This window comes from Neopsephotus bourkii, unplaced genomic scaffold (genome assembly GCF_033783945.1).
Source record: "Neopsephotus bourkii isolate Nb327-2 ecotype Australia unplaced genomic scaffold, CSIRO-AGI_Nbou_v1 NB_1189, whole genome shotgun sequence".
In the NCBI taxonomy this organism is placed as follows: domain Eukaryota; kingdom Metazoa; phylum Chordata; class Aves; order Psittaciformes; family Psittacidae; genus Neopsephotus; species Neopsephotus bourkii.
The window spans coordinates 4,394,568-4,417,800 of record NW_026901674.1 but is presented as its reverse complement, the minus strand read 5'-3'; the positions used below and the strand labels follow the sequence as shown (position 1 = coordinate 4,417,800).

The window sequence follows — 23,233 nt, the reverse complement described above, 5'->3', positions numbered from 1 at the left end:
ACCTACTGCTAAACAACTATGGCCTCCCGCAGCTTAGTAACTAACGCTTTCCTTTGATTTACAAAACAAAGTTCTCACCTTTGGTTGTTAGGAGCTTCTATTTTGGGCTGGGGCAGCACTCCTGGAATGCAGCAGAGCATGACTGGGTGCTGCACCTTCGCCCCACGCAGGGAAGTATCTCCCAGGAACAGCACCCGGAGGTTTGAGGAGAGCCCGACAAAGCACCGCTCAATCAGAAAGTGCTGGAGGCAAATACATGCGTGCCAGCTCATGCCTTGTTAAACCGTAAGAACAGGCTGTTCCAGGGCATACATCACGAGATTCCCAACCCTGCTGACACCTCGATGCCTGTTGGAACACCAGTGAACAGCATCATTACTCTTAAATTCGTTAATAAGGTGGCTTACTCCCGGGTGACTCCCCAAAGGTGTAAGCTTATTCACCTGCATTAGAGTGAGTTCATTACTTCTCCCAGTGCCAGCAGAAAATAGCCTCGTGCTAAAATTGTACCAAATTATAGATTAAGAAACGTTAGGAATATAAGTTTATAATGTCAAGTGCTCCAAAGCCGAGAAATAACAGAATTAGGGTTGCCTTATTATTCACACCTAATTTTTTCCATGGGTTGTACTGTGCTCACGTTAAGAGCAGAAATTATACCTCTTGCTCTCTCCCTGCACCCTCATAATCAACATGAGGAGATGAGCTTTAAAGGCTCATTTCCCAGACTTTTATAGGCCCTCAACTGTCTTGCATCTGCTATGTTTTGTACTTGTTAACTAATTATTTTACAACATCCAAGTGAGATGACCTGGTGCTGATGTGGAAGCCAGAGCCCACAGTCAGTTTGACTGACTGACAAATAAAGCAGAGAAAAGGAAAAGTGTATGACCCTGTAACTGCAGGCTTCTCTGCCCTCTTGGACCTATGAGTTTTTACCACACCTATTTGGAAATAGATGCTTAGTCACAACAGAGGGTCTTAATTAAACCTTTAACACTTCTCCATTGTGAAGAGGATAACTTACAAACCTGATCCTCTTCATAAGGATCATCCAGAAGGGAACAGCAGGGCCAGAGGATGATTTGCTGATTATGGAGGCTTTGGTTCAGTTTCCTTCTTCATTACAGCTTTCTCCGTGATTCATAGCACATCACCAAAGCCATCCCCTGACAAAGGACACAAGCACAAAAAGCAAGACAAGAATAAACTGTAGGCACTCAGGTACAGAAGTATGACTCCTCAGGTCACATATGCATCTACACTGTCAACAGTAAAACTTCCCCAGCATTCATAGCCCAGCATCACCAGCATGCTCTAAGGGCTTAGTGCGTAGCTCTAATATCATGCCTAAATGTGAGTGGCATTGGCTTCAACACTGAACATTCATCAATAGCTCTTGTAGCTTTAGGGCACCAAATACTCTCAGCACTGAATTAGAGAACTGAGATTCTATCTCCTTTTACCCAGCTCCATACTTGGTGTGCTTTCTCCAGTGCTGGCAAAGCTTTAGCTGCAGAAGTGGAATGTCCTTGTGCCCAGGATGATGACAGCAAGTGGCAAAACCATCTTTCCAGAAAGCAGATGGTTTGGATCATTATAGATTCGTACAGAAGATAGAACCTGAATTTCTTAGAGCTTGGTCAAGCCCTCTAATCACTAATGTGCTCTTTATCATGCTCACCTCTCCTTATTCCTTCATTAAAATAAAATACAAAAGTCCAGCATCACTTCTGTTTTTAAAAGAACAACATAAACAGCATAATTACAAAAGATGGTCTAGCTCTGTGGAGTCGACACATTATTTTGGTCCAGTCAATCAAAACACCGGCTTAAATAGCTCAATACTGTCCTTAGATTTACTTCCATCTAAGAATATTCTCCTGTATACAGTGAACGTAAGAAAACTCTGTAACCAAAGTGTGTGGTGCTAATCAAATATTTTAAAGTGAATGCAGAGAAACAGAAGTGGTGTAATTTACATGCTACAGTGAGTGTATATGTTCCTTGATTATCAAAACCTTTATTCCATTTGCTGTAACAAAGGTTCCACGATTGGAGTGCACCCATGGGACTACCGTTTACAAGATTCATTCTGAGACCTATCGACAGTTCAAGCCCACTAGGTACAGAGGAACATTGTGGAACATTCACAGTTCATAAACCCTAATATAACAACTGCCAAACCCTATAAGACCTTGCTTTCAGAAGAACAATTCGCCCCTTTATACATCAAACAGCAATTTTCTTAACTGCAGCAATTTTGTATGTGATGATAAATTTGGGTGGAAATTAGCCCAATAGTTTCTTAGGAAACATAATGCGAATAAACTCCCTCTTCTCACTGGTGCATCTTTTTATATATTAATGTGTGATTTAAGTACTTAAATAAACTTGCATTTCTTTGGCAAAAATGGGTACCTGTGCACTTGATACTTGCACAGGTCTTTCTCTCCCAGGATTAGTCTCACTGTAGCTTGCAGGATTTACCATGACTTCCTTTAATCACTGGCTGGAAAAATTGACAGGCAAAGTATTTCTCCCCAAGAAAAGTACTCTGTAGGGCTTAAGAAACACATATCTTGGCAACTGAGTTCAGAAAGGGAATGCATATACATGTAAAGAAAGGTCATTGTTAGCTGAAGTGTGACAGATCTAGTCTGTATTAATCTACATTGACTTGATGAAAATCCATGACTTCATTGATTTTTGGACTGACTCCTAACAATTGCAGATCCCAGCCAAATATAACAAGATCTTACTGTGGTGATTTTCAGATTGACCCATTTGGGATAATATGCTTCATAAAAACCTAGACTGTAAAACTTATGAGTTCTTTCTAGCTTAAACAGCTCCAAGGAACTAGACCAGTTGCAATTTGAACTCTGCATAAGCTCTTATGATATCTTGAAGTATCATAGTAAATCCTCAATTTTTTAATTATTGTACATTAAGTACCCTAAGTCTCCCTTAGAAAAAAAATGTAAGTCCAGCAAATCAAAATAATGAAATCTATTTCAGAAGGAGATTTGTTCTTTTGTGTTGCTTTCTTTGTGTGAAAATATTGTGCCTTTCTGAACTGGGAGTTTTGCTTCAGTCCAGTGATTTGGGATTTCAAACAGAAGCTGAAAGTTACAGCCTAAGTCAGTATCTGATTACTTTAGGAGAGTCTGGACGGGGTTAAATAATGATAAATGTATGATAAAATGAGGATTAAAAATACGTATGCTTTATGAGCATCAGTACTGTGGCCAAATTCCACTGTTTTAAACTAATATGAATGCTTTTTGCTTATTTACCTTCAGTATTCAGAAAATGAGGCTTTTGCTTATATGGAAATCAGAGCACAGTTCATGTCCTTCTCATGCTTGGTTTATAGCTCTCCTTTTTAGCTTTTGTTGTGCTTAATCTTCAGGTTTCAGCTTGAGCAGACTTTGCACTGGGCTCTAACAATTAAGGAAGTCTCCAACAGCTGGATTGGGCACCGTAAGTTTCATATTTTTTCATTTTGCACTGATCCACTATAAATTGAGGTGACCAACTGAAACAATTTAAATAAATTAGACTTTTAAAAATCTCCCGAAATAATCACATTTCAGCAAACTCAGAATAATTTCTGTTAGCTCTAATCTCACTATAATCTATTCAATTATTTAAAATTAACAAATATTAATACAGGTTTTCTCTAAATTTTGGAGAAGGTCAAGCTACTGAACTAAAGTTGAGCCACGCTGAAGCCAGGTTAAAGTGGCTAAACATCTCTACCAGCTGGTTGAAGTCTTATGCCAGGTTTTGTCGACGCTATCTTTTTCTGTGGTACTGGAATACTCTGTTTGCCTCATTTCATTCCACTAGTTCTAATTACTAATTAGTTCATCCACTGCTGAAAAACAGTCTATCAGGAACTGAAAAATAGAAGACAGATTGTTCTCTTCTTTCTGTCTGTGCATAACAATACAGTGCAAGAGTTTTATCATCTCTAAAATTACGAAGGATGGGGATGAATGTAAGCAAATTGATTCAATTTTCTAATTAAATACAATTTCCCTTTGTTTAATAATTGAATTCATACTGTTTTCTTATATATCTAGCCTACTTTGGGTAATTTATTTCAGTAGCATCAACAAGATTAATTCCTAGAATTTTTTTAGCCATTTGAATTATAATTTCTACACAAATGAGGATACAATCATCATCCAACCCATGACAAATGCAAATACAAAAAATCTATTCAAGTGCCTAAATAATAGACACTAGATATCACATGCCTTATATGCAGAGCACAAAGATAGACAGTTATAGCAGCTTTAAAGGTGTTCTGCTTGCTTATTAATATTACTTTTCTTACTACTTTGATTTAAATCAGCTCCACTTGGCCCAGTGAAACTTTTTCTTCCTGTGGCTTGAAGCTTTGGTCTAATCTTACGATAGGTATTTGTTGACCTTTAGGTGAAAAAGATAGAGTTTTACCTTTTTTCGTAAGTTGGTACTTTCTAGCATGACCCTTGGAGAATACATAACCATACAGTATTCTAATATTTTTTTTATAAAGCTCATGATTGTTCTTATTACTTCACTCATAATTTTGCTGCCAATATAGATGGAATGATTTTGTCAGAATAAACCCATATATTTTTATATTAGCTGTTATTATAGTCCATATTTGATCCTATAAAAGCTTGCTCTTGGATTCCTCAAGGTAGCATTCACCTTTAACATCAGCATAGAGACAATACTTACTTTTACGAACCTCTCAGGAGTTCTGCAATGTCAGGTTTGGATTCATTATTACCAGACCATTCAGCTGACCAGGAGATGGCCCAGTCCCACACCCATTACTCACAAATGTAGTCCTGTTAACATAAATAGGACAACACAGAATAATAGATTGCAAGAGGGGTTTTTTTTTGTGTGTTTACACCTTAAAAGGTGTCATCCAGTTCAATTCTGTGTTTCAAGACACAAAACAGTAAGAGTTGCTTAAATTCCCATGGAGAAACTACTTAACTACCACAGATTTCCTGGAAAAGTGATGTTGCCTGAAGATAGAGGAAGCTGGATCAACCTAAGGACCTTTCCAACCTGAGTTATTCTATGATATTACTATAAAATTTGGTGAAAAGGGATGTCCCATCCCAGTGATATTTTAAAAATTAACTGGGAATTCTTTCCTGCTAGTGCTTTGGTTGTGAAGAAATAATTCAGCTCTCTTGGTTAGACTTGCTAATGGCCTTATAGCACGGACTCCTTCTTCTAGAGTGAACATGCAGAAGATAAATGTTTAAATCCATTGCTTTCTCCTCTCTAAGGCTGTGTCACTGTCATCTCAATGGTGGCTTTACCTAATCCCTCAGCAGATGATCTTTTGACTTCACATGAACACATGGTGAATGCGGTAGATCCTGGATGGGAAGGAAAAGCTTCAAGGTGTTGAGGTGGAAAAGCTTAAATGTGGATGAGAGGAAGAGCTTAAAAACCTACAAGCTGTGGAAGGCAAAAGAGATGTCTTGGGGGCTAAACAACATCAAAAGCTGAGAGCAGATCCCAGAGGGTGACAGAAGGAGTTTGGGTTTAGAATTTACTGCCTTTGTCAATGACTCAATGGAATTTGAGTAATATCTACAAATGCATGCACTTCCCTTGCATCAGAAAAGGCTGTTTGGCTCGGTAGAACTGTTAGAGTGGTGCCTTAGCCCTGCGAGTAGGAAGCGTCACTGTCAAACACATCTGAACAATTACTGCAGTAAATGTGTCAGTTTTGAAACTCAATTTCTGGGCTGTTTGGAAGAGAAATGGTTTGCAAAAGCAACACGTAGGGGGTTTCCCCCCCCTCTTGTATTTAAAGAAGATATTTACAATAACTTAACATTTGTTCAAATGGTGAAAATCCCTTTTAATTATACATATTTTCTGAAAAGCTTCATAGCTACAATAGTTTTATGAGTCATTTATTAGAAAAGATTGAGGCTTTTTAAGAGGATCCAGCTGTAACTTGCCCTGAGCACTGTACAAATTCTTTAGTAAGCGCTTTTTGTGTGTCTTCATGATTGAAAAAAATGCCCAGTAGTTTTGTTTATCAATGCAAAAACTTGCTTGAACATATTCAGAACGGTGTTTCTGGTTTTATTGAACATAATCTGTCTGTTTCTCTTATTAAGAATGCTTTCATAAAAATGATCAAAAAATATGAAACCTTATACCTCAGATTCACACTGATGTTGAGAAAATGTAATGGTGCTGAAGTTTTGATGTTTTCTGAAGTAGGAAGACTACAAAATAGCTCTACAGTGTTTTGGCTTGGGGATAAGTACTTTAAAAGCACAGCACATGAGGTGGTTCTTTCACCCCAAAAAGAGAAGGAAAATAGATTTTCTTTGGCAAATTAATTCTCCTAACTTCTACACAATCATTCAAGTAAACTGAGTGTGATCTCTCCCTTCCAGCCTTTCTGGGAGCCACCATTTGGCACCACTGTGTGCTTCTGCCTTCCGATTATCTGAAGGAAAAGAAAAAATAAGGAAAAATTAAGATCTTAGGGGAAAAAACCTCCCATTTAGATGTGTTTGGTTTAAATATTAAGAATACAATCAGTAAAATCTGATTAGCGAGTCACTTGCTATCCCTTGACTGATTTATTTCTATATTCAGAGGTGTTGCCTGAATGTTCTACCTGCGCAAACCAACAATATGTGACAAGGTGCCAAAAGGCTCCTAAACCTCATGCTGGGTGTGCTGCCTTCACCGCAGTGATGTGCCTACTGCATGTTCCTGGAATAACAGTCCTGAGTTACTGACCTAAAAGTGATGGGTACTGCCAGAATTGCATCCTTCTTTGCCACGATTAAGGGAGAAACCCCTCCTGAAATCCCTCTGATATTTTTCCCCAGGCAACCTCCCAGGTCCCAACGGAGGCTTGAGGCTGTAACTCAACACATGATTTTGCATAATAGGATGCATCTTAAATTGCAGTCTTCTACTGTTGCTAACCCTGGAGTCTGACCTTGGCTTTAATTTTCAAGAGTTTACTTTGCCCAAGCTTCTCCTGCTGAACTTCAGTGATGCTCAAAACAATGACAGAGCAGCCAAAAACTATAAAGTGGGCAAATAACAGAGCGCTCATCAAACTTTTTTGTATTCTGATACCTTTTTAAACACAAGCGATATTAGGAATGGAGCATGATTTAAATGTGCTTTGACATGGGAGATGAGACCGGGGAAGATAAATGTTTTAAATCAAACTCTATTTAAGATAAGCACGGCATACAAAGTAGCTACTTGACTCCTGAATTTAAAAGTGCAGTTATTCAGGTACATATTTAAGTACATAGAACTGTATCTGGAAAATACAGAATCATAGAATAGTTAGGGTTGGAAAGGACCTTAAGATCATCCAGTTCCAACCCCGCTGCCATGGGAAGGGACACCTCACACTAAACCATGTCACCCAAGGCTCTGTCAGTGAGCAATTATATTAGCAAAGAAAATATAACATGTTCAAGCAGTATGCTGCTTTATTGACTATTATTCTTCAACTAATTTTTACAACTTGCCAAAGTGCATGGTCTATACTGATTTGAAGCCAAATTGAAAGTACAGGTGCACCAAAATGTAAGAAGTTATTTTAATAGCTGAAGCTATTTCAATAGCTGAAGCTTATATTCAGAAGTGAAGCTGTGTGAACCAATGTTTCAAGTGTTTAGCTGTGCATCATCAGAAGGAAAAGCCTCAGAAAGAAACAGACTGATGCTACTGCCATTTCACAACAGTCCTGGGCTACAAACACATTATTTAATCAAACAAGCCAAAATATTCCATTCCTAGGGACCAGGATTTACGCCCAGCCCTAAATTTTCCTCTATGTCAGCAAAGCTAATTGCTATTTTCAAACAGGCATGGTAAGAGTCTGCTGCCCTGGATCTAAGATAGTCATTAAAACCAGTGCGAAGTGGGAATAACAGTTAATATTGGAATTCAGCAGTCTTTTAAGCTCATTTTGACCTGGTATTATGCCAAAATTTGGTATTAATGTCAAAGTTTGAAAATCAGTAATTACACTTATTGAGAATTTCTTTCTACTTGGTAAGGGTCTAAAGACAAAAAAGGGAAACACAGATGGAAACAGGAGTGAGCCTCCTGAGTTTAGCTGCTCATAAGTGGTCTGAGAACAAGAGACTCATGTTTTTTAGCAGATATGCTGCCAGCTTTTCTCACAGTGTAAAGCCTAGGGCCACATCTAAAATAAACACATTTTATACCTGTGGGAAGCAGGGAGGTTCAGTTTTCCAATGGTCTAAATAATTAATATCCAGCAGTGAGAGATACAAGCCAATAGAATATACACTGGTGCCGTTGGGTACCATCGCAAAAGGATAACAATAATCCAAATGTTATGCTGACATCTGCTACTGTACAAACTGCAAGGGCTACAGCCAGCTTGCTCAAAGGTTTTCAGACACTGACTCAGCTGTCCAAGTGCCAGTCTGAGGTTAGCAGGGAGAAAAAGATGAAAACCTGGAAGTTTCGTAATGTGATGATTTCATTATCTCAGTATCTCTTAAAGTGGCCGCATGAGAAAACACTGACTTCTAAAACACCTCAGGAAAAGCATCACTTCGCATTTGGGGTTGCAGTGAGTGGTTATTTCAGTTGACCAGTATCATGCTAGTAGATCTTCCCAAGCTGGAACAACAGCTAGCTTGTACAGGGATTTATGGAGGGAAGGATGTTTCCTAGGACATCACAAAAAGCACTCCTGCCAGACAAACAGCATTTCATGGAAACATATGAACAGTAAAAAGAACTCTACTGGCCTCATATCTGCCCTTCAGAAATGCATCACTCTGCTTATATGTCATTCTTTGAACAAGGCATTGACTCCATTAGGCTTTAGTCAGCCTAATAAATTTTCTTTCAAAGACAAGTCAAAGGAGGAATCAAATGAAGAAGTAAAAGATGTAATATTTTGTGTTTCTGATAATTACCTTCTGGGTAAGAAAGAAATAAATAAAATCAGGAGCTTTTAATTCAAGCAATTTATTTTGGGGGGCAATTCACGCACGTTTTCCCAGACAGTAGGAAAAGCTGAGAAATCTGCTACTGTTTGTGTTCACAGCATCCAACACACTCCTGAAGTGTGATGCTAGTCAGTTAGTGCCTCCTGTAAAGAAGCAGTTATTGCTTTTCATGCTTACCACAGGAAAACTCAACAAGCTTATTTGTTACCTTTTATATTCTGAGAGAGATGATGTTCCCTTCTACAACCACCTTATATATTAGTATTTCACCAACCAATACAGCAGCTACCTAAAAACTGTCTCACTTCCTCTCCTTCTAAAACTAACATTTCTCTTTTTCAACTAAACACACAACTCCAATTACTGAAGACCATCATTACTGAATGCTTTTCACCTACTATTTCTGAACACCTTAAAAAAACTTGGGACATTGAGAGGTACTGTGATTGAGAGAGAGGCTTAGGTTTTTCACAGAATAACCCTTTTTTCTCCAATATCAGCTGTTTTGTTAAGCACACACGCTCAGCTGCAAAGTCCAACTATCCCCTTGGGTACAGCAGTTGTCTTATGCAAGTCTGCATGTTTCTTTAGGATACAGGGAAAAATGTGGTCTCCTCCTTATTCAAATGAACTGGCTGAATGTTCTCATATTCTTAAGTTAGATAAGGAAGACACTGTTAAGTGAACAGAACACATCTCCAAACCAGGCAACTTTTCAAACAAGTTAATGATGTTCCACATGACATTACCAACAAATGTTACCTTTTAGTTTGAATGCTCTTTGGCTACTATACTTTTAGGTAGTAAACCCAAACAGGAACTGCAAAGGTTTGTGGCCTTGCAGATGAAGAACACCCTGACCAACCCATCCTGATTGATAAGTGTTTGGGAATTTATCTGCTTATTTGCTTCCTTTCGCCTAAGACTAAAGTGATTGGTCTTAAGGGGACAACCTTTCTCCCTCTGTATTCAAGGAATGTGTTCTCACCTTGATGTTCATTTCACTATGTTTTGCTCTATTTAGACTGTGGCTTTGAGTCATGCTTCCAAAGTTCAAGATAGTTTTCCAATGAGCCCTTCAGAAACTTGCTTTCAACCCAGTTTTGGCAGTCATCTCTCATCACATATTTCATTTGTTACTTTGGAAGTAAGTCCCCATCCAAAACAGTCCAAGAGCAAAGAAGAGGAACAGCCTCCAAATATGGTGAGAGCTAAGCTGGTTTCTGGAGTAGTTTAGCACATCGACGTGCGTAAGAATGAGGAGAACTGGAACAAGTTTTAACTAATGCTCTAAATAGACTGTGGTTAATTGTTCAGAACTTAAAAACTACATAGAAAATCCTGACACAGATAAAAGAATAGCTAAGACCCCGTTAGTAAATATAACCCTGTCATGATCAACTCCAGCAAGAAAATGCTGCTACAACTGTCTCAAATCATGTCTGATGAAACAAAGGTTAAGCACTAGTCCTTAATTTAGTATTTGGTTTATAAAGAGCTAGCAAAGTTTATACTGTCACACACAAAGGAGTTTTCCAAGGCAATTATACTGGACAGATGTAATAAAAATACTTGCCAGAAAAAATATTCTGCAGTATCTACCAACAGAATCTTAATTCAAATCACACAATTCTTTTGCTTTATTTAGGATTATTCTATTTCTCCCCACTGCTGCCGGATGTTTCTTTCGTTTAGTCTCATTAAGTTAAAATTCACACTCTTTCACAGTATTCTGTGTGTGGGTTATGAAGAGGTCAATTAGAAGAACATCTCAAATGGCAGTTAACATTAATCAAGTGAACTGTTAAATCTATTATAACCAGTAATAATCTGGCCCTTAACAATAGAGTTATTTATACAAGTTTTTAACTATAAGAAAATAGGGTATTTTCTGTATCTGACCCTGGAAACACATAAGCCTGGTATTTGTAGAATCATAGAATATATTCAATATACTTCACACACACCAAGAAGCCAAGATCACAGCTCAAAAAGTATCACCTTTTTCCTGGGTCTGACAGAGCAGTACCTAGCACCTGCTGTAAACTGATTCCTATTCTCTTGTCCTCTGGTTTATAAAGAAATAAAGCAAATTTGATGCTAGCCTGTTGGATAACGGAGTGCCTGAGGCTATGTACCCACGTCTAATGGCCCTGCAGTTCAACAGAAAGCTTTGTATAATTTTTTAGGAAAACCTTAATTCTCCCAGAGCTCATTTTTAACTTCTGTAACACAAAAAGAGGATGTCAGATCCTTTGGCTCTGTATACTTTGGAAAAGAACAATTTGGAATCTCACAGTATCACCTTACAACTTAAAATATGGAACTGGGGTAGCTTTTGAATCACAACTATAAAATATTGGCGCACATATCTATAATGAAATTAAAACTATAAATTGCATGAACACTTTCAATTGTTTCTTGTTATACGCATTTAATGATCTAGATTAAAATAGCACATAAGAACACCTTTAAAACAGTGTATTGAAAAAAGCTTATCCAAATGCAGTTGCTATGCAAAAGGCCAGACTTTCCTTTTAAAAAACCAGGACATTTTGCATGTGTGCTTCAGTGTTCCTTAAAAACAACTACTAAGTAATCTACAATTAGCAAAATATAAGCATATTTAAGCTATGAATTATAAGCTAATGAAATAAGCTGCTTTACTAGGGAAAACATTTTGTTAGGAAATAGAAAATACTCATAGCTGGAGAGTCAGCAGCTGTTTTTAAAGGATGCCATTAAGCTGCCATTATTTTGACAAAGCTCTGGCCTCAAACAGGCAAATTTTCTTAATGCATTGTATAAATCCTTGACAAATTACATAATATTCATTAAATTTAAATGGAGACCCTTGATGTCTCCTGTAAAGATGTCCCAGGGAGTCAATTTTCAGGAAATTCATAATGTAAGCAGCAAGTTATCGGAGAAGGGAGACATTCATCACCTAAGAAGGCCCCGAATGAATCATTTAGAGGAGGTGATATGACACATTTTGGTGGTTTATTTGTTAGACTCCATGAGACCTGGAGCCAGACACATCCCTCAAGTAACCACAGAGGCAGTCTGGCCAGCCACGTGTTGCGTACACTGAATTTCCTAAGCCACTTCCTATCTTCCATAGGAAAGTGGTTTGTTTAGTCCCTGAAGTTAAAACTAATGTCTAAGAGACTAAAAAAGCAGAGGTGACACCTGGCCAAAGCAACGTGGCGCTGCCTCACATCTAACCCCTCAGGAGCCAATCCTTCCATTAAACTCTCACTTCTGGGGAGGTTTTCACCCTGGCACTGATCTTGCTAGTGAAGGATGCTGTGTTAACTGGTCCCTGTTACAGAAAGAACCTGCTGGGCAAACAGATATTTTAAAATCTGAATCCTAGCCCTACTAACTTTTTCTTGGTGGTTTTCCCAGCAGTGGAATCTCTCCAGCCCTGCTTCCACTAACCCCCTCTATATCACACAGCAGATAATATTTAGGCTGAAAGAAAAGACCACCCCATGAAATTCTGCCTCCTTTTTAATATTTGGATTTAAATGTTGCATGTCCTTAAAAACCTTTTAAAACTGCTTACTTTGAAAGTACAAACATGTCAGTGTTTAGCCACGGAGGGCACTTTCCTATCCTAAATCATCATCTATTTATCAAAGACGGATCTACATTGCTAAATGCTGTAAAATGAATAATAAATAATAATTTTATAAATAGTTTGCATTAATCCCCATGTAATAGCCATTGGCTTCCAGCACTGAATATACTGCTACTATATATAACCATTATACATACAATGCCACAAGGTTTTCAAATGGGCTGCGCTTAGCGTGGTAGCCGCCTATGTTTACCTATGAAGTAGTACAGACAAGAGAAACCAGCTTCCTTGAGCAGATAGTCTTATTCCTTTCTCTCGTAAAATGACATTATTACAAAATAATCCAATGTTTAATTTATTAATGCAGAATAAAAGACAGGATTTCTTTTTCATCATCATTATTTATAACTTTACTAATGTGCCCAGTATGACACAAAAGGGCAATGTATCCCAAGTGAGCTGCAGCCAGAGCTTGCACAACACTCCCATAAAAACAAATTAAGAAAATATGGAAATGAAATCCTGATTTTTACTCTGTATGGCTCCATAAAGAATTAACTTTAATAAATTCAACTGCAGAATGGTCCTTAATGATGCCCCTAGTTTAAATCTAAGTATTTCAATAGCTCTTTAACTGATAAACTATATTCAAAATATTCTTGGAAACCTTTATTAGGAGGTTGAGATATTAAATATGAAAACTCAAAACCCAACTCCACACAGGGAAAACTGGAAGCTGTTTAATCAAGCTGGTTTCTTACCCTGTCAATAGAATTAGGGCTGGTATCAACTAACAAACATTATGCCTCTGAGGTAGGGAAATTGCACTGGCTTCATTTTCAAATGGGCATAGGAATGAGATTAGTTACCAGATGTGAATTACAGATGGGAACTGGTATTTAATAGGTAGCATGGTGCTTTCAGAAATCCTCATTCCTCATGTACTCACCCAACAGAACAGTCCCCAAATCAGTGAGACATGGGTGGAACAGCTGATGGAGACCTGCATGACAAAGTGCGTGTAAGTATATATACATCTCAAAAATTCCCTCCTATTTCCCATAACCACTGTATTTCATGGATACCTCCAAGAGAGGAACCCTTTCTAAACCTAGCCCATAGCTGTACAAAGGACCTAGTCATGAAGCAAGCTAACTGCAAGGAAAGGAATCTCATCCCAGTGAAAAGCAAGCCTCCAAGTTACTGGGTGAACTAACAACATTCTTCTGATCCAGGACCAGTCTTCGTATCTCCATAGGATCCAGAAAACCTGTCATTGTCAAGGGACAGACTTTGCTGGATTGCTGCCTCAAGGAAGAGGAAAAGAGGATAAAAAAACCTTTTTTTTTCCTTGAGAAAAGGGAAAAAGTTGCAGGGACACTGAAAAACTAGCTATGGGACAGGGAAGTGGGGGACAATGCTCCAGTTTTCTGCCATTCTAGCTGGGGTTTATTCTGTCAAGCCTGAAGAGAAATATGTGTCATGTTTGCCCTATCCAAATTTGCACACAGTTTGTCCTCATGCTAAATGCAGTTCTGGTCTGCAGTGCCAAAGATCTCCCAGTACTATTTATACAACCACATAATCAGAGGAATGGTGTGCATTTATAGGGACTGCAGCTGCCATATAAAACCAAACATACTTAAGAAAACATGCTTTTTTTTCCCACTAATTACAAGTTTTGACACTACTGAAGAGATTTCCCTTAATGGCTACCTTGCAAACATATTACGATATTGCTTTAGAACTGTCCTTAAGGAAATACACCTCTCTGGTCTCGGAGTCTTAACAGCACAGCTCCTACAAACACATCCTTAAGCTGAGCTTGGGAGTTACATGCTTTGCATTACACAGATTAACATCACAGTTCAAGAAATACGTCGGTAGTGCATTGTGGTGCTTTATTAGTGTTAGACATGCAATATTTAATGGACAGAAAATAAAATATTAAGATAACATTTTAATCAAATTAAAGGAGTTGAAGTTGCACTAATGAAACAAAAATAAAGTTTTTCATGCATTCTAAGTTTATACTTCTCACATGTGCATACAGCTGTGATTCTGTACCATTATTAAATGTAGACAAACTACCATTGATTGCACAAGACGAAATCAACCCTTAAGTTGTAAGTAATGTTCGTATCTTTTACAGGCTTCCTATATAACCTGGATCTTCAGCTTTTTATGGTACACTGTAATACAAGACATCTGGAAGCTTCTAAGATGAATAGGAATGGGTCTATCATTTGTAATATACAGTGGCTTCTTCAATGCACAAACTATGAAAGATAAAGCAAATGCCCACCATGCTGTAGGAGACTGTGACTTCTTCAACAGAAACAAATCTCAAAATCCTTCATTAACAGATTAAAGTGCTACCTATTGCATATTAAATACTTCCAGTGACTCTATCTACATTTAGAAGTTATAAATCCCTGAAAATAGGGTATCATACCGAAAGTGCTGACAGACCCTTAAATCTACCATCATCAACACAGCAGCACTATAATCCTTCACCATGGACTTCAAAGAGAGGAAGTTAGTCAACATGCTTTAAATATCAGCGTTTTAAAAGCCCACAGTTAACGCCTCTATCATATCTACAACAGTAATGGATGCATAAAGAGCAAAAAAGCATGAGCTTACTTGACATAGGACAATAATTTTTCTTTAAAGCTGGAAGTGTAAATCAACATCCAGTGCAGCAATAAACATATTAAGACAGCAGTTCCATTTAAGATGCATCTATGAAAGGGCATCCTGTACAGAAAGAAATGCAGCCTAGCACCTAATGAACATGATTTTCATTAGGTCCCCGAATCATGAAACCTTTCTAAATGCAAGGCAACATTTTCACAGCTGGAAAATTACAAATAGATCTTGATACAGAGCCAACAGCAATAAATGTAGTTATGTATAATCTAGGGAGAATGCTACATTCATTAGTAGGTGGAAAACCAAGCTAAACATAATATACAGCAGCAAGAGGTAACACATGTAAATATTAAACATCCTTCTTGAATGGCAGAAAGTTTCAATTTGTTACTTACAACATTACAGTATGGCCTTCATGTTTGTTCCTTAAAGTAAGTAAAACACATGGCTATGAGCAGAGACATTTAAAAGGATAATTTCAAATCTAGTGTGTGCATGGATGAAGTCTTACCCTAATTTTCGAGATAAAAAATCCAAATAATATGGACATGTCCAAAATTTTCATCCTTATATTTTCAAGGGCAAGAAAGACTGACTGTAAGTGGCAAGTTACTATGGTTTTAAAATGATCTGCAAGAAAGCTTAAAATTTTATCCTATGGGAGAAGCAGAACTTTATTTTCAACATATCAATTACTCTGTGTGAAATGTTTTCATCTGAAAGCTGTGTGGTTCAAAAAAATACATGTGGGGTGAAGCTGGTTTCCAAAAATAACCTCAAAATAGAGAAAAATGATAAAATTTTCTTTCTAAGCAGAAAATGAAGTGTGTAGAATCTTTCCAGAATTGCTCCAAAAGCAGCCTGTATCTTCAGCTAGAACTCTGTAATCTTTCATAGCTGCAAATGTCCCATTCTGCCTCTTGTAGGAACTCTACCTTTGCCTAAACTGTGTTTGCCATTCCCCCTTTCTTGACAAACTGCTAGAAACAAAAGGTGCTTTTATTCACATACAGATCAGATAAAGACTAGATAGCACATTCAAAGCTTCACTAAATTTCTTCACTAATGCACAAAAATTGATCTTTTCGCTACCTTTAATCTGCTTATCGTTGTTGGTATGCAAATATGTCAAATGATCTGCTCTCAGTCAATTATGCAGTTTGATATTCTACATTTACATTCTAAAAGGAGTCATTTCTGAGGTGCTAAATATAGTAGAGTTTCATTTTAATAATTATAGAGTTGGCTTGCAAGTGAAAAAGTCATTGGAGCGTATTCTCTGGTTAGTTTACTTGTTAAACCCCATTGGGGTGTGTGATTTAATCATTGTAGATACTACAGATGGTCTCATACCAGTGAGTTTGAAAATGACTGTGGAATTCAAAACAATTGTGCAACACTTCCCCACTAACAATACGAGAAAACCACTTGCTTTGGCCAAACATTTGAAAATGTTTAAGAATTTTTATGGAAATACTGAGTAACTGAAATACATCTTGGTGTAATTAGGAAATTGAAATCAAATAGAGCGCAAAACCTAACTTCCAACTGTAAACATACCATAACTTAGTACATAACCTTTGGCACTTCAAATATATTACAACAAATTTACAGTCATTTAGATCTTAAGTGGGTCAAAAGAACATTCAGGTGGCTTATGAGGTACCGAACTTGATAAATCCTTAGGCTGTCAAAAGAGAGGCTACCCAATGAAGTGGGCCCATTTCTGTCCTACAAACATCTAAATACAGAGCACTACAATTAGGTAGGCCTTGAATAACTCAGGCTCTATTCAGGCACAATAATCTATGCTAAGGGATCCCAATGGTGAGCTGGGAACACTCAGACTGCATAAATTTTAGGGACACAGGACTACAGGGATGGGAGGTAGCTGGTAAAATAAAGAAGAAAATATAAAGAAGAAAGAAAGAAGAAGAAAAAAAGCTAAAAATAAGTAAATGAAATCTGAGAACAATTCTATAAAGAATTCTTTCTTTTCTAAGAAGAATAAATTTGTACTGTCATACAATACCACCATCATCAAAAGCATCCAGGTGGAACTTTTAACTTTTCCAGATCATATATTGAAGACATTCCTAATTTGTGCAGTTTTAAAAATGACAAAGTATTTAGGTCTTTTACAAGAAAAAAACTGGGATTTCATTTCAAGCTTTTCCTCCTCAGTAACAGCCATTACATGGTGCTAGGAAAAAAACACAAAACAAAACCAGATCAAGTGTAGAAAAAGAGGAGGAGGAGGAGAAGACAATCAGTTTTCTTATATCTAATGCATTCTCTGTACATTTTTAATATCATCTTACTCTTTCACAGCGACAACTGAGGCTCTTAGGAAGAAAAATTAAAATTAAGACCTATTTATGTTAATATTGTGAGGAATTTTCTCCTGTGGTATTCTCCCATTATACATTCAGCATTATATTTTGCCAATTTATTGAATAACAGATACCTTTTTCATATGTTATTCTACAAACAATTATTAAATGATCAGGAAGACATTTACTACATTCTTCTTTCATTTGCCTCAATGAAAACTGACTTTTAGAAGTACTTACAAGGGATAGAGGGGTGTTTTTAAATGAAAAGCCTTTTCAGGTACTCTATACATGTTTAAGCAACATAGCCTATTTCTAAGGGCATATACTTCATTGTCATAAGATTAAAAAACCCAAGACAGATATATATCATGTTAAACTCAACCTTAAATTGAGTCAGTTCCATGGTTTTTGAATTATGTCTATTTAAGTCAGTCTGTTCATTTCTTCTACATTTTCACTGTAGCAGTCTTTAACTGAACAAAGTATTCATAACTTTATTTCATACTTTTTCTCCAGTTCTCCCTCCAACTCTATTAACACTGTTCAAAGTACTTTAACATATAAAAAGGCATGCAATAACTTCATATAAAAAGATCCTCAAAACAACTTTATGTCATGAGCTCACTACCAACGTTCAATCATTACACACAACATCCAGCATTTAAGTGTAAAATAACTGATTCCAGCATGTGCCATTACTGGAATGGCATGGTATATTTCACATTGTTATACAAAAAGCACATTGTATAGAATACAGCATTTAATCTGCAAAGATTGTGCATCACTGTTTTCCTCTAATACGTGTAGAACAAACTACATTCCATTGCAACAAACTGCACTTAGGTTTAGTAAAGCGTACTACACTGGCTTGAAAACAGCAGTCTTGATGGCATGCTGTAATATCAGAATTGATATATTTGCATAATACCAAGAATCACTCAAGAAAACATTCATAACAGACAGGCTTCCCAGTTGAAACTGCCACATGGTGAACACTAAGCCACTATATAAACTGCATGGACATATTTAAGTTGTATTATTAACTCCACCGTGAGCATTCTGTACCTAAAGGTGTTTTCATCAAAAATAATAATAATAAAAAAAAAAGTTAGTTAGGTCATGTAACAGAATATTACTTTTGGCAGGCCCTGCTAGTGTTTAGAGTAAAAAAGAAACCAAAGAAACCCACGCCATAGTCCCGTCCTCCCCTGATTCCTGGAATTTCTTAGGAGAAAACGAATGAAGAGAAGACAAAACGGTGAAGTGTGATTTCCTTCACGCAATGTATTCAGCAGAAAGTTCCATCAGGTCTCACTATCTTAGCTTTTGGAAAATTTGCCAGCTTTTCGGGAAGGTTCATATGGCACTCTGAGAATACTAGGTGTTTCTTCCATTACTCGTACAAGAAGATTATCAATGTAATCCTCAAGTTCACGAATATGGGTGTCCTTCTTCTTAAGTTGCTCTTTATGTTTCACCAGCTCCTGCAAAACCTCTTCGTAAGTAAGGTTACGGTATCCTGCAGTGGCGTCAAAAGGATTTCCATCCTAGAGATAAGTGTGAAAAAACACCAGGTTTTATTAAATAGTTCAGTGTTCTGAACAAATTCATGCTTTTCATATGTTTCTCATGTGCACCTCTTGACAGAAGCAACTTCTTGGCAACATACCTCCATTTGCTCTATAGCTTTCCCTCCAGTAACCCCACTGGAGCAGACAACTGGAGATAGCTTTCCCAGTTTGCAGTAAGGTTTCCCACACCATCATCTCAAAACCCCACTGTTTTATGCGGTGTATACACAGTTAATGACCGTTAAAGCAGTAACCACATAAACAGTAAGCAGGTCCATTTTGGGAAACCACTATGTAGTTAATTATAGAAGGACCAGAGAAAGAGCCTGGAGAATTCACATCCTGCTGTAACTTCCCTAAGTTCTCGCTTTTTGAGCGCATTATAGCAAAACTTAGTGCTAAAGGACATCAGCCCTCATCTGTCTTTCATACTCTATTTTCAGTCATCAGTGGTTCTCAACGACTTGGCCTCTGATTCATGTAATAAAACTTCCAATTTTAAACTTCAGGTGAAAACTAAAAGGCTGCATCTTATTTGCACCAGAGCACTTAAGACAGAAATGTGTACTACTAAAAGACCTTGCTTGCCTGCTTGCTTGCTTTAAATCAGGAGGGAACCAGAATCGAGCAGTAAGGAAAACAGGACTGTTTCTGTAATGAGTTCTGATGACTTGAAAGTGCAGGTATTAGCAGAGATGGACAAATCTGTGGCCTTAACAAAGGGCTAGATAAACTTGACTGTCTTATTCTGTGTTAAGAGAATTAGCTCTGACCTGAAATAACCATATTATGAAAAAATTGGAAACGTGTAACTGAGAAAAAAGTGGGGAGAGTCAAAGTAGCAGTGTTAGACACGCTAAGCAGTAAGTTTTATCTGATTCAGAAATGGAGACATTTAAAAGATATGGAATCTGTAATGAAGTAAAACTAATCTCACCTCTAAAATCCTGCTCCTCTAACAGGGCAGAAGAAGAACATAAGATAGCTTTTGTTTACAGTAGAAACTTGTCATTAAACATGATAAAGCTTTCACAGCTAGGAAGCACATCACATAATAAAGTCATATTCATTCCTTTTTCATGCTTCATTCCTCTTCTTTTCCATACAGTAGCTCCATATTTGCACATTGGCATATGTCGAATCATTAAAAAACACAGGTGGCCAAAGTTTTCAAATAAACCTAATTAAAAGTGATGGCGAACTGCAAATAGGCTGAAGTACGACAGATCAACCAGCCTCTCTCCATCACTCATATTCTAATAGTAGCTCTTCAATATCTGTGCTTTTAAGGGTTTCTCACTACGTTTGAGATACGCAATGTCACGTTTACGTATGTGTATTCAGTATCGTAAACTTACTAAGTTACAAGATTGCGATTAATAACTCCCACTTTATTAATATGGCTAATAATGAAATTTATAAATTGGTCAGTAATTGATTTCCAACAAGTACTGAAGAGAAAATAAATTCACTTTGTGGTCATTATATTTTTAATACATTTTCTTCTACAAGAAGGAAGCAGAATTGTCTCTTTATGGTATTAGATTTGTACACATTGGAAAAGACATCGTTAACACTTCCATGTCTAAACTATAGGGTTTGCCTCATTTGCTTACTTGGCAAAGAAACATAAATTAAGATACAGTGATGACTTTAATTACTATATAAAGTTTACTGTAAAATTGTGTGCACTCCATATGCTTTAAAGACGTTTTGCCATACCCACGCCCCAAATAGATCCTTAGGGGAAATAACCTATCACATTAATTACTCAAGAAAATTCGAGTTAAAGAATGTTAGTATCTAGAAATAAATATTGTTCAAATTAAGAAGAATTTAGATGGTCTGTTCAAGCAAGTAAGTGATACTTAAATGTGCAAGGAACATCTTTACAAAGCCAGATACTATGATTTTAATACAAAACATTAATCTTACAATGCATTATTAAGGAAAAAAGAAGTTTTTAAATAACAAATCTATGCAAAGAACGATTGTCTTAGCTACAAAATACTACAGGGGTACACACTGACAGCCAGAGGAAATGGAGTTGGATAAAACGAAGGCCTGGCAATCTCTGATCATCTCTTTATTGTTCTAATGAGGAATTCTGCTCTGGGAATATCATCTAAGCTACTTTCACATCTTTTGTCCTACTCATTTCATCTTCCTTTCAGTTCTTAATTAGGCCTTAAAGAGCTCACGCTGCCCTTTCAACTGGTTACTGCTCCCATTTAAACACTGCTTTCAGAGACAGGTGTTGGCACCAGAGTAGAAGACATACAAACATAATTACTAAATGTGATGCACAAGGAAGAAATATAACAACTTGGTGAGGGCTATTATTGCAGAACCTAATAATAAATGACTTCAAACACCTTAGAAAGGAATCTTGAATATTAAAAAAAATAATAATCAAATGGTTTCATTCAAAACTACGGTTGAGATATTGTTTCTTCTCCACCTAATTTGTATTTTGTATTAAATGAGCACCACCTCATAATCCTACAACTGACATTCAGGATAGTTGGTATTCCAAAGGAAAAATCATCAAGGATTTCTTTTATCACCTTTAAATCCTTTAAATAAAACAATTCACATCTTATTTCTTAAAAGAATTAAACCGATGCTTTTACCAGCAATAAATCACATGATGTGCAAGAACACATTTGCAAGCACATAGAAAGTGTAATTATGGTTACTTTACAGACAATAGCTGCTAAGTTAAATCAATTTTTTGATGTTGCTTTTTGTCAGAGATTAAGTAACTGCCTGGTAGAATTCAGTTTACTATCTGATCAAAGGCAGCCTTCATATACTCTGACATCTCCCACCACTTACTTACATTATAAAAACTCAGGCATTTACAATAACATCAAATGATATTACAAATCATTCACATAAACCAGCAAAAGCAAACAGTACAAAGCCATATTTGCTTGTGAAACTTGTTTTCTATATATTTGAAAGATTGAAAACAAACCTAGTTTTAAAGATTTCATCTATTCATGGAACGAATCCTAGTAAAACCACATTTTCCTTCGAACAAAGACACTACACGGGAAATCTGTGGATTTTTCCGGTCTTAGTACAGATTATTTTCTGGGTACTTTTAGAGTCAAAAGAGTATTCTGAATAATAACGTCTTGTATTTCTATTTGTAGTGTTTTCTGAGAGGCTGTTAATCAATCATTTGTATTATTAATCCCATCATGTATCAGTTCATTGCATCCATTTTGATTTGCCTTCTAAAGACTGTCCTCAAGTCTCTGACTACAGTGATAGGAATATCCTGTTATGATAATTAATACACCACTGCCAAATGCAGAGTTCCTGACCATTATTTCTCCAGAGTCACCTGAAATACCCCAAAGCAACGGTCTTCTTCTTACTTTCTGTGCAAAGATCTGATATTCCCCTTCTCTACATCATCACACCAGAAGTACAATGCATATTGACTGTAAAACTCTTCTTTATTTCCAAATTTGTATTAAGCTTATTATTTTCTAATTAGATTTTCTGGATATGTCAAAAGAAAACCAAGAACCCTAACATGTCCTTGTAAGAGGCTAAACAAGAACTGTCAAGCACCAATTAGTTGGCATTTACTGATGGCTTTCCATAACGTTTCAGAAACTCACCACTGTTTTCCTGAGGTCCTCAATGCCAGAAGGATTCACATTAAAACTGTGGGAAAAAAAACAAAACTGCAAATATTAGCATTGCATGCTTATCAGGCCAAAGCATTGACTAGAAGACACTGCTCAATTCAGCATATAGCTATAAAATATTTAATACGATCTGTTTTCTTGATTTGTTGAACTTAGGAAAAACAGGAAAATACTCAGAAATCATGGAAATTTTAATATATTCTTTGTTGACAATTTTGGTTTTTTTTCATATTCTTTTTGCAATAAAATTCGAATAATTAAGAAAGACAGGAAAGGATATTACGGATTGTGCTTCTCTATTTCTTCTCTTCTCTCTAGACTTACCTTGAGCTTCTAAGCAGAACGTGATACTGTAAATGAATGTTCTGGAAACAGGTCCCTGGGATGAGACTTAAAAAACCAA

At 36.8% G+C, this 23,233-nt stretch overlaps 1 protein-coding gene across 2 annotated transcripts in view; it reads right to left on the bottom strand.

Annotated features, from left to right (window-relative positions):
• Positions 1-14,476: 14,476 nt before the first annotated feature.
• The window catches only part of RAB11FIP2 (RAB11 family interacting protein 2), a 33,605-nt gene continuing 24,848 nt past the window's right edge, over positions 14,477-23,233 (bottom strand). For both annotated transcript variants that reach the window (XM_061364220.1, XM_061364221.1), the window contains exons 4-5: positions 22,801-22,846; positions 14,477-19,138 (exon numbers count right to left, since the gene is read on the bottom strand). In XM_061364220.1, coding sequence (XP_061220204.1) covers positions 18,911-19,138; positions 22,801-22,846 — 274 coding nt within the window. In that variant the 3' untranslated portion in view covers positions 14,477-18,910. The remainder of the gene's footprint in view (positions 19,139-22,800; positions 22,847-23,233) is intronic.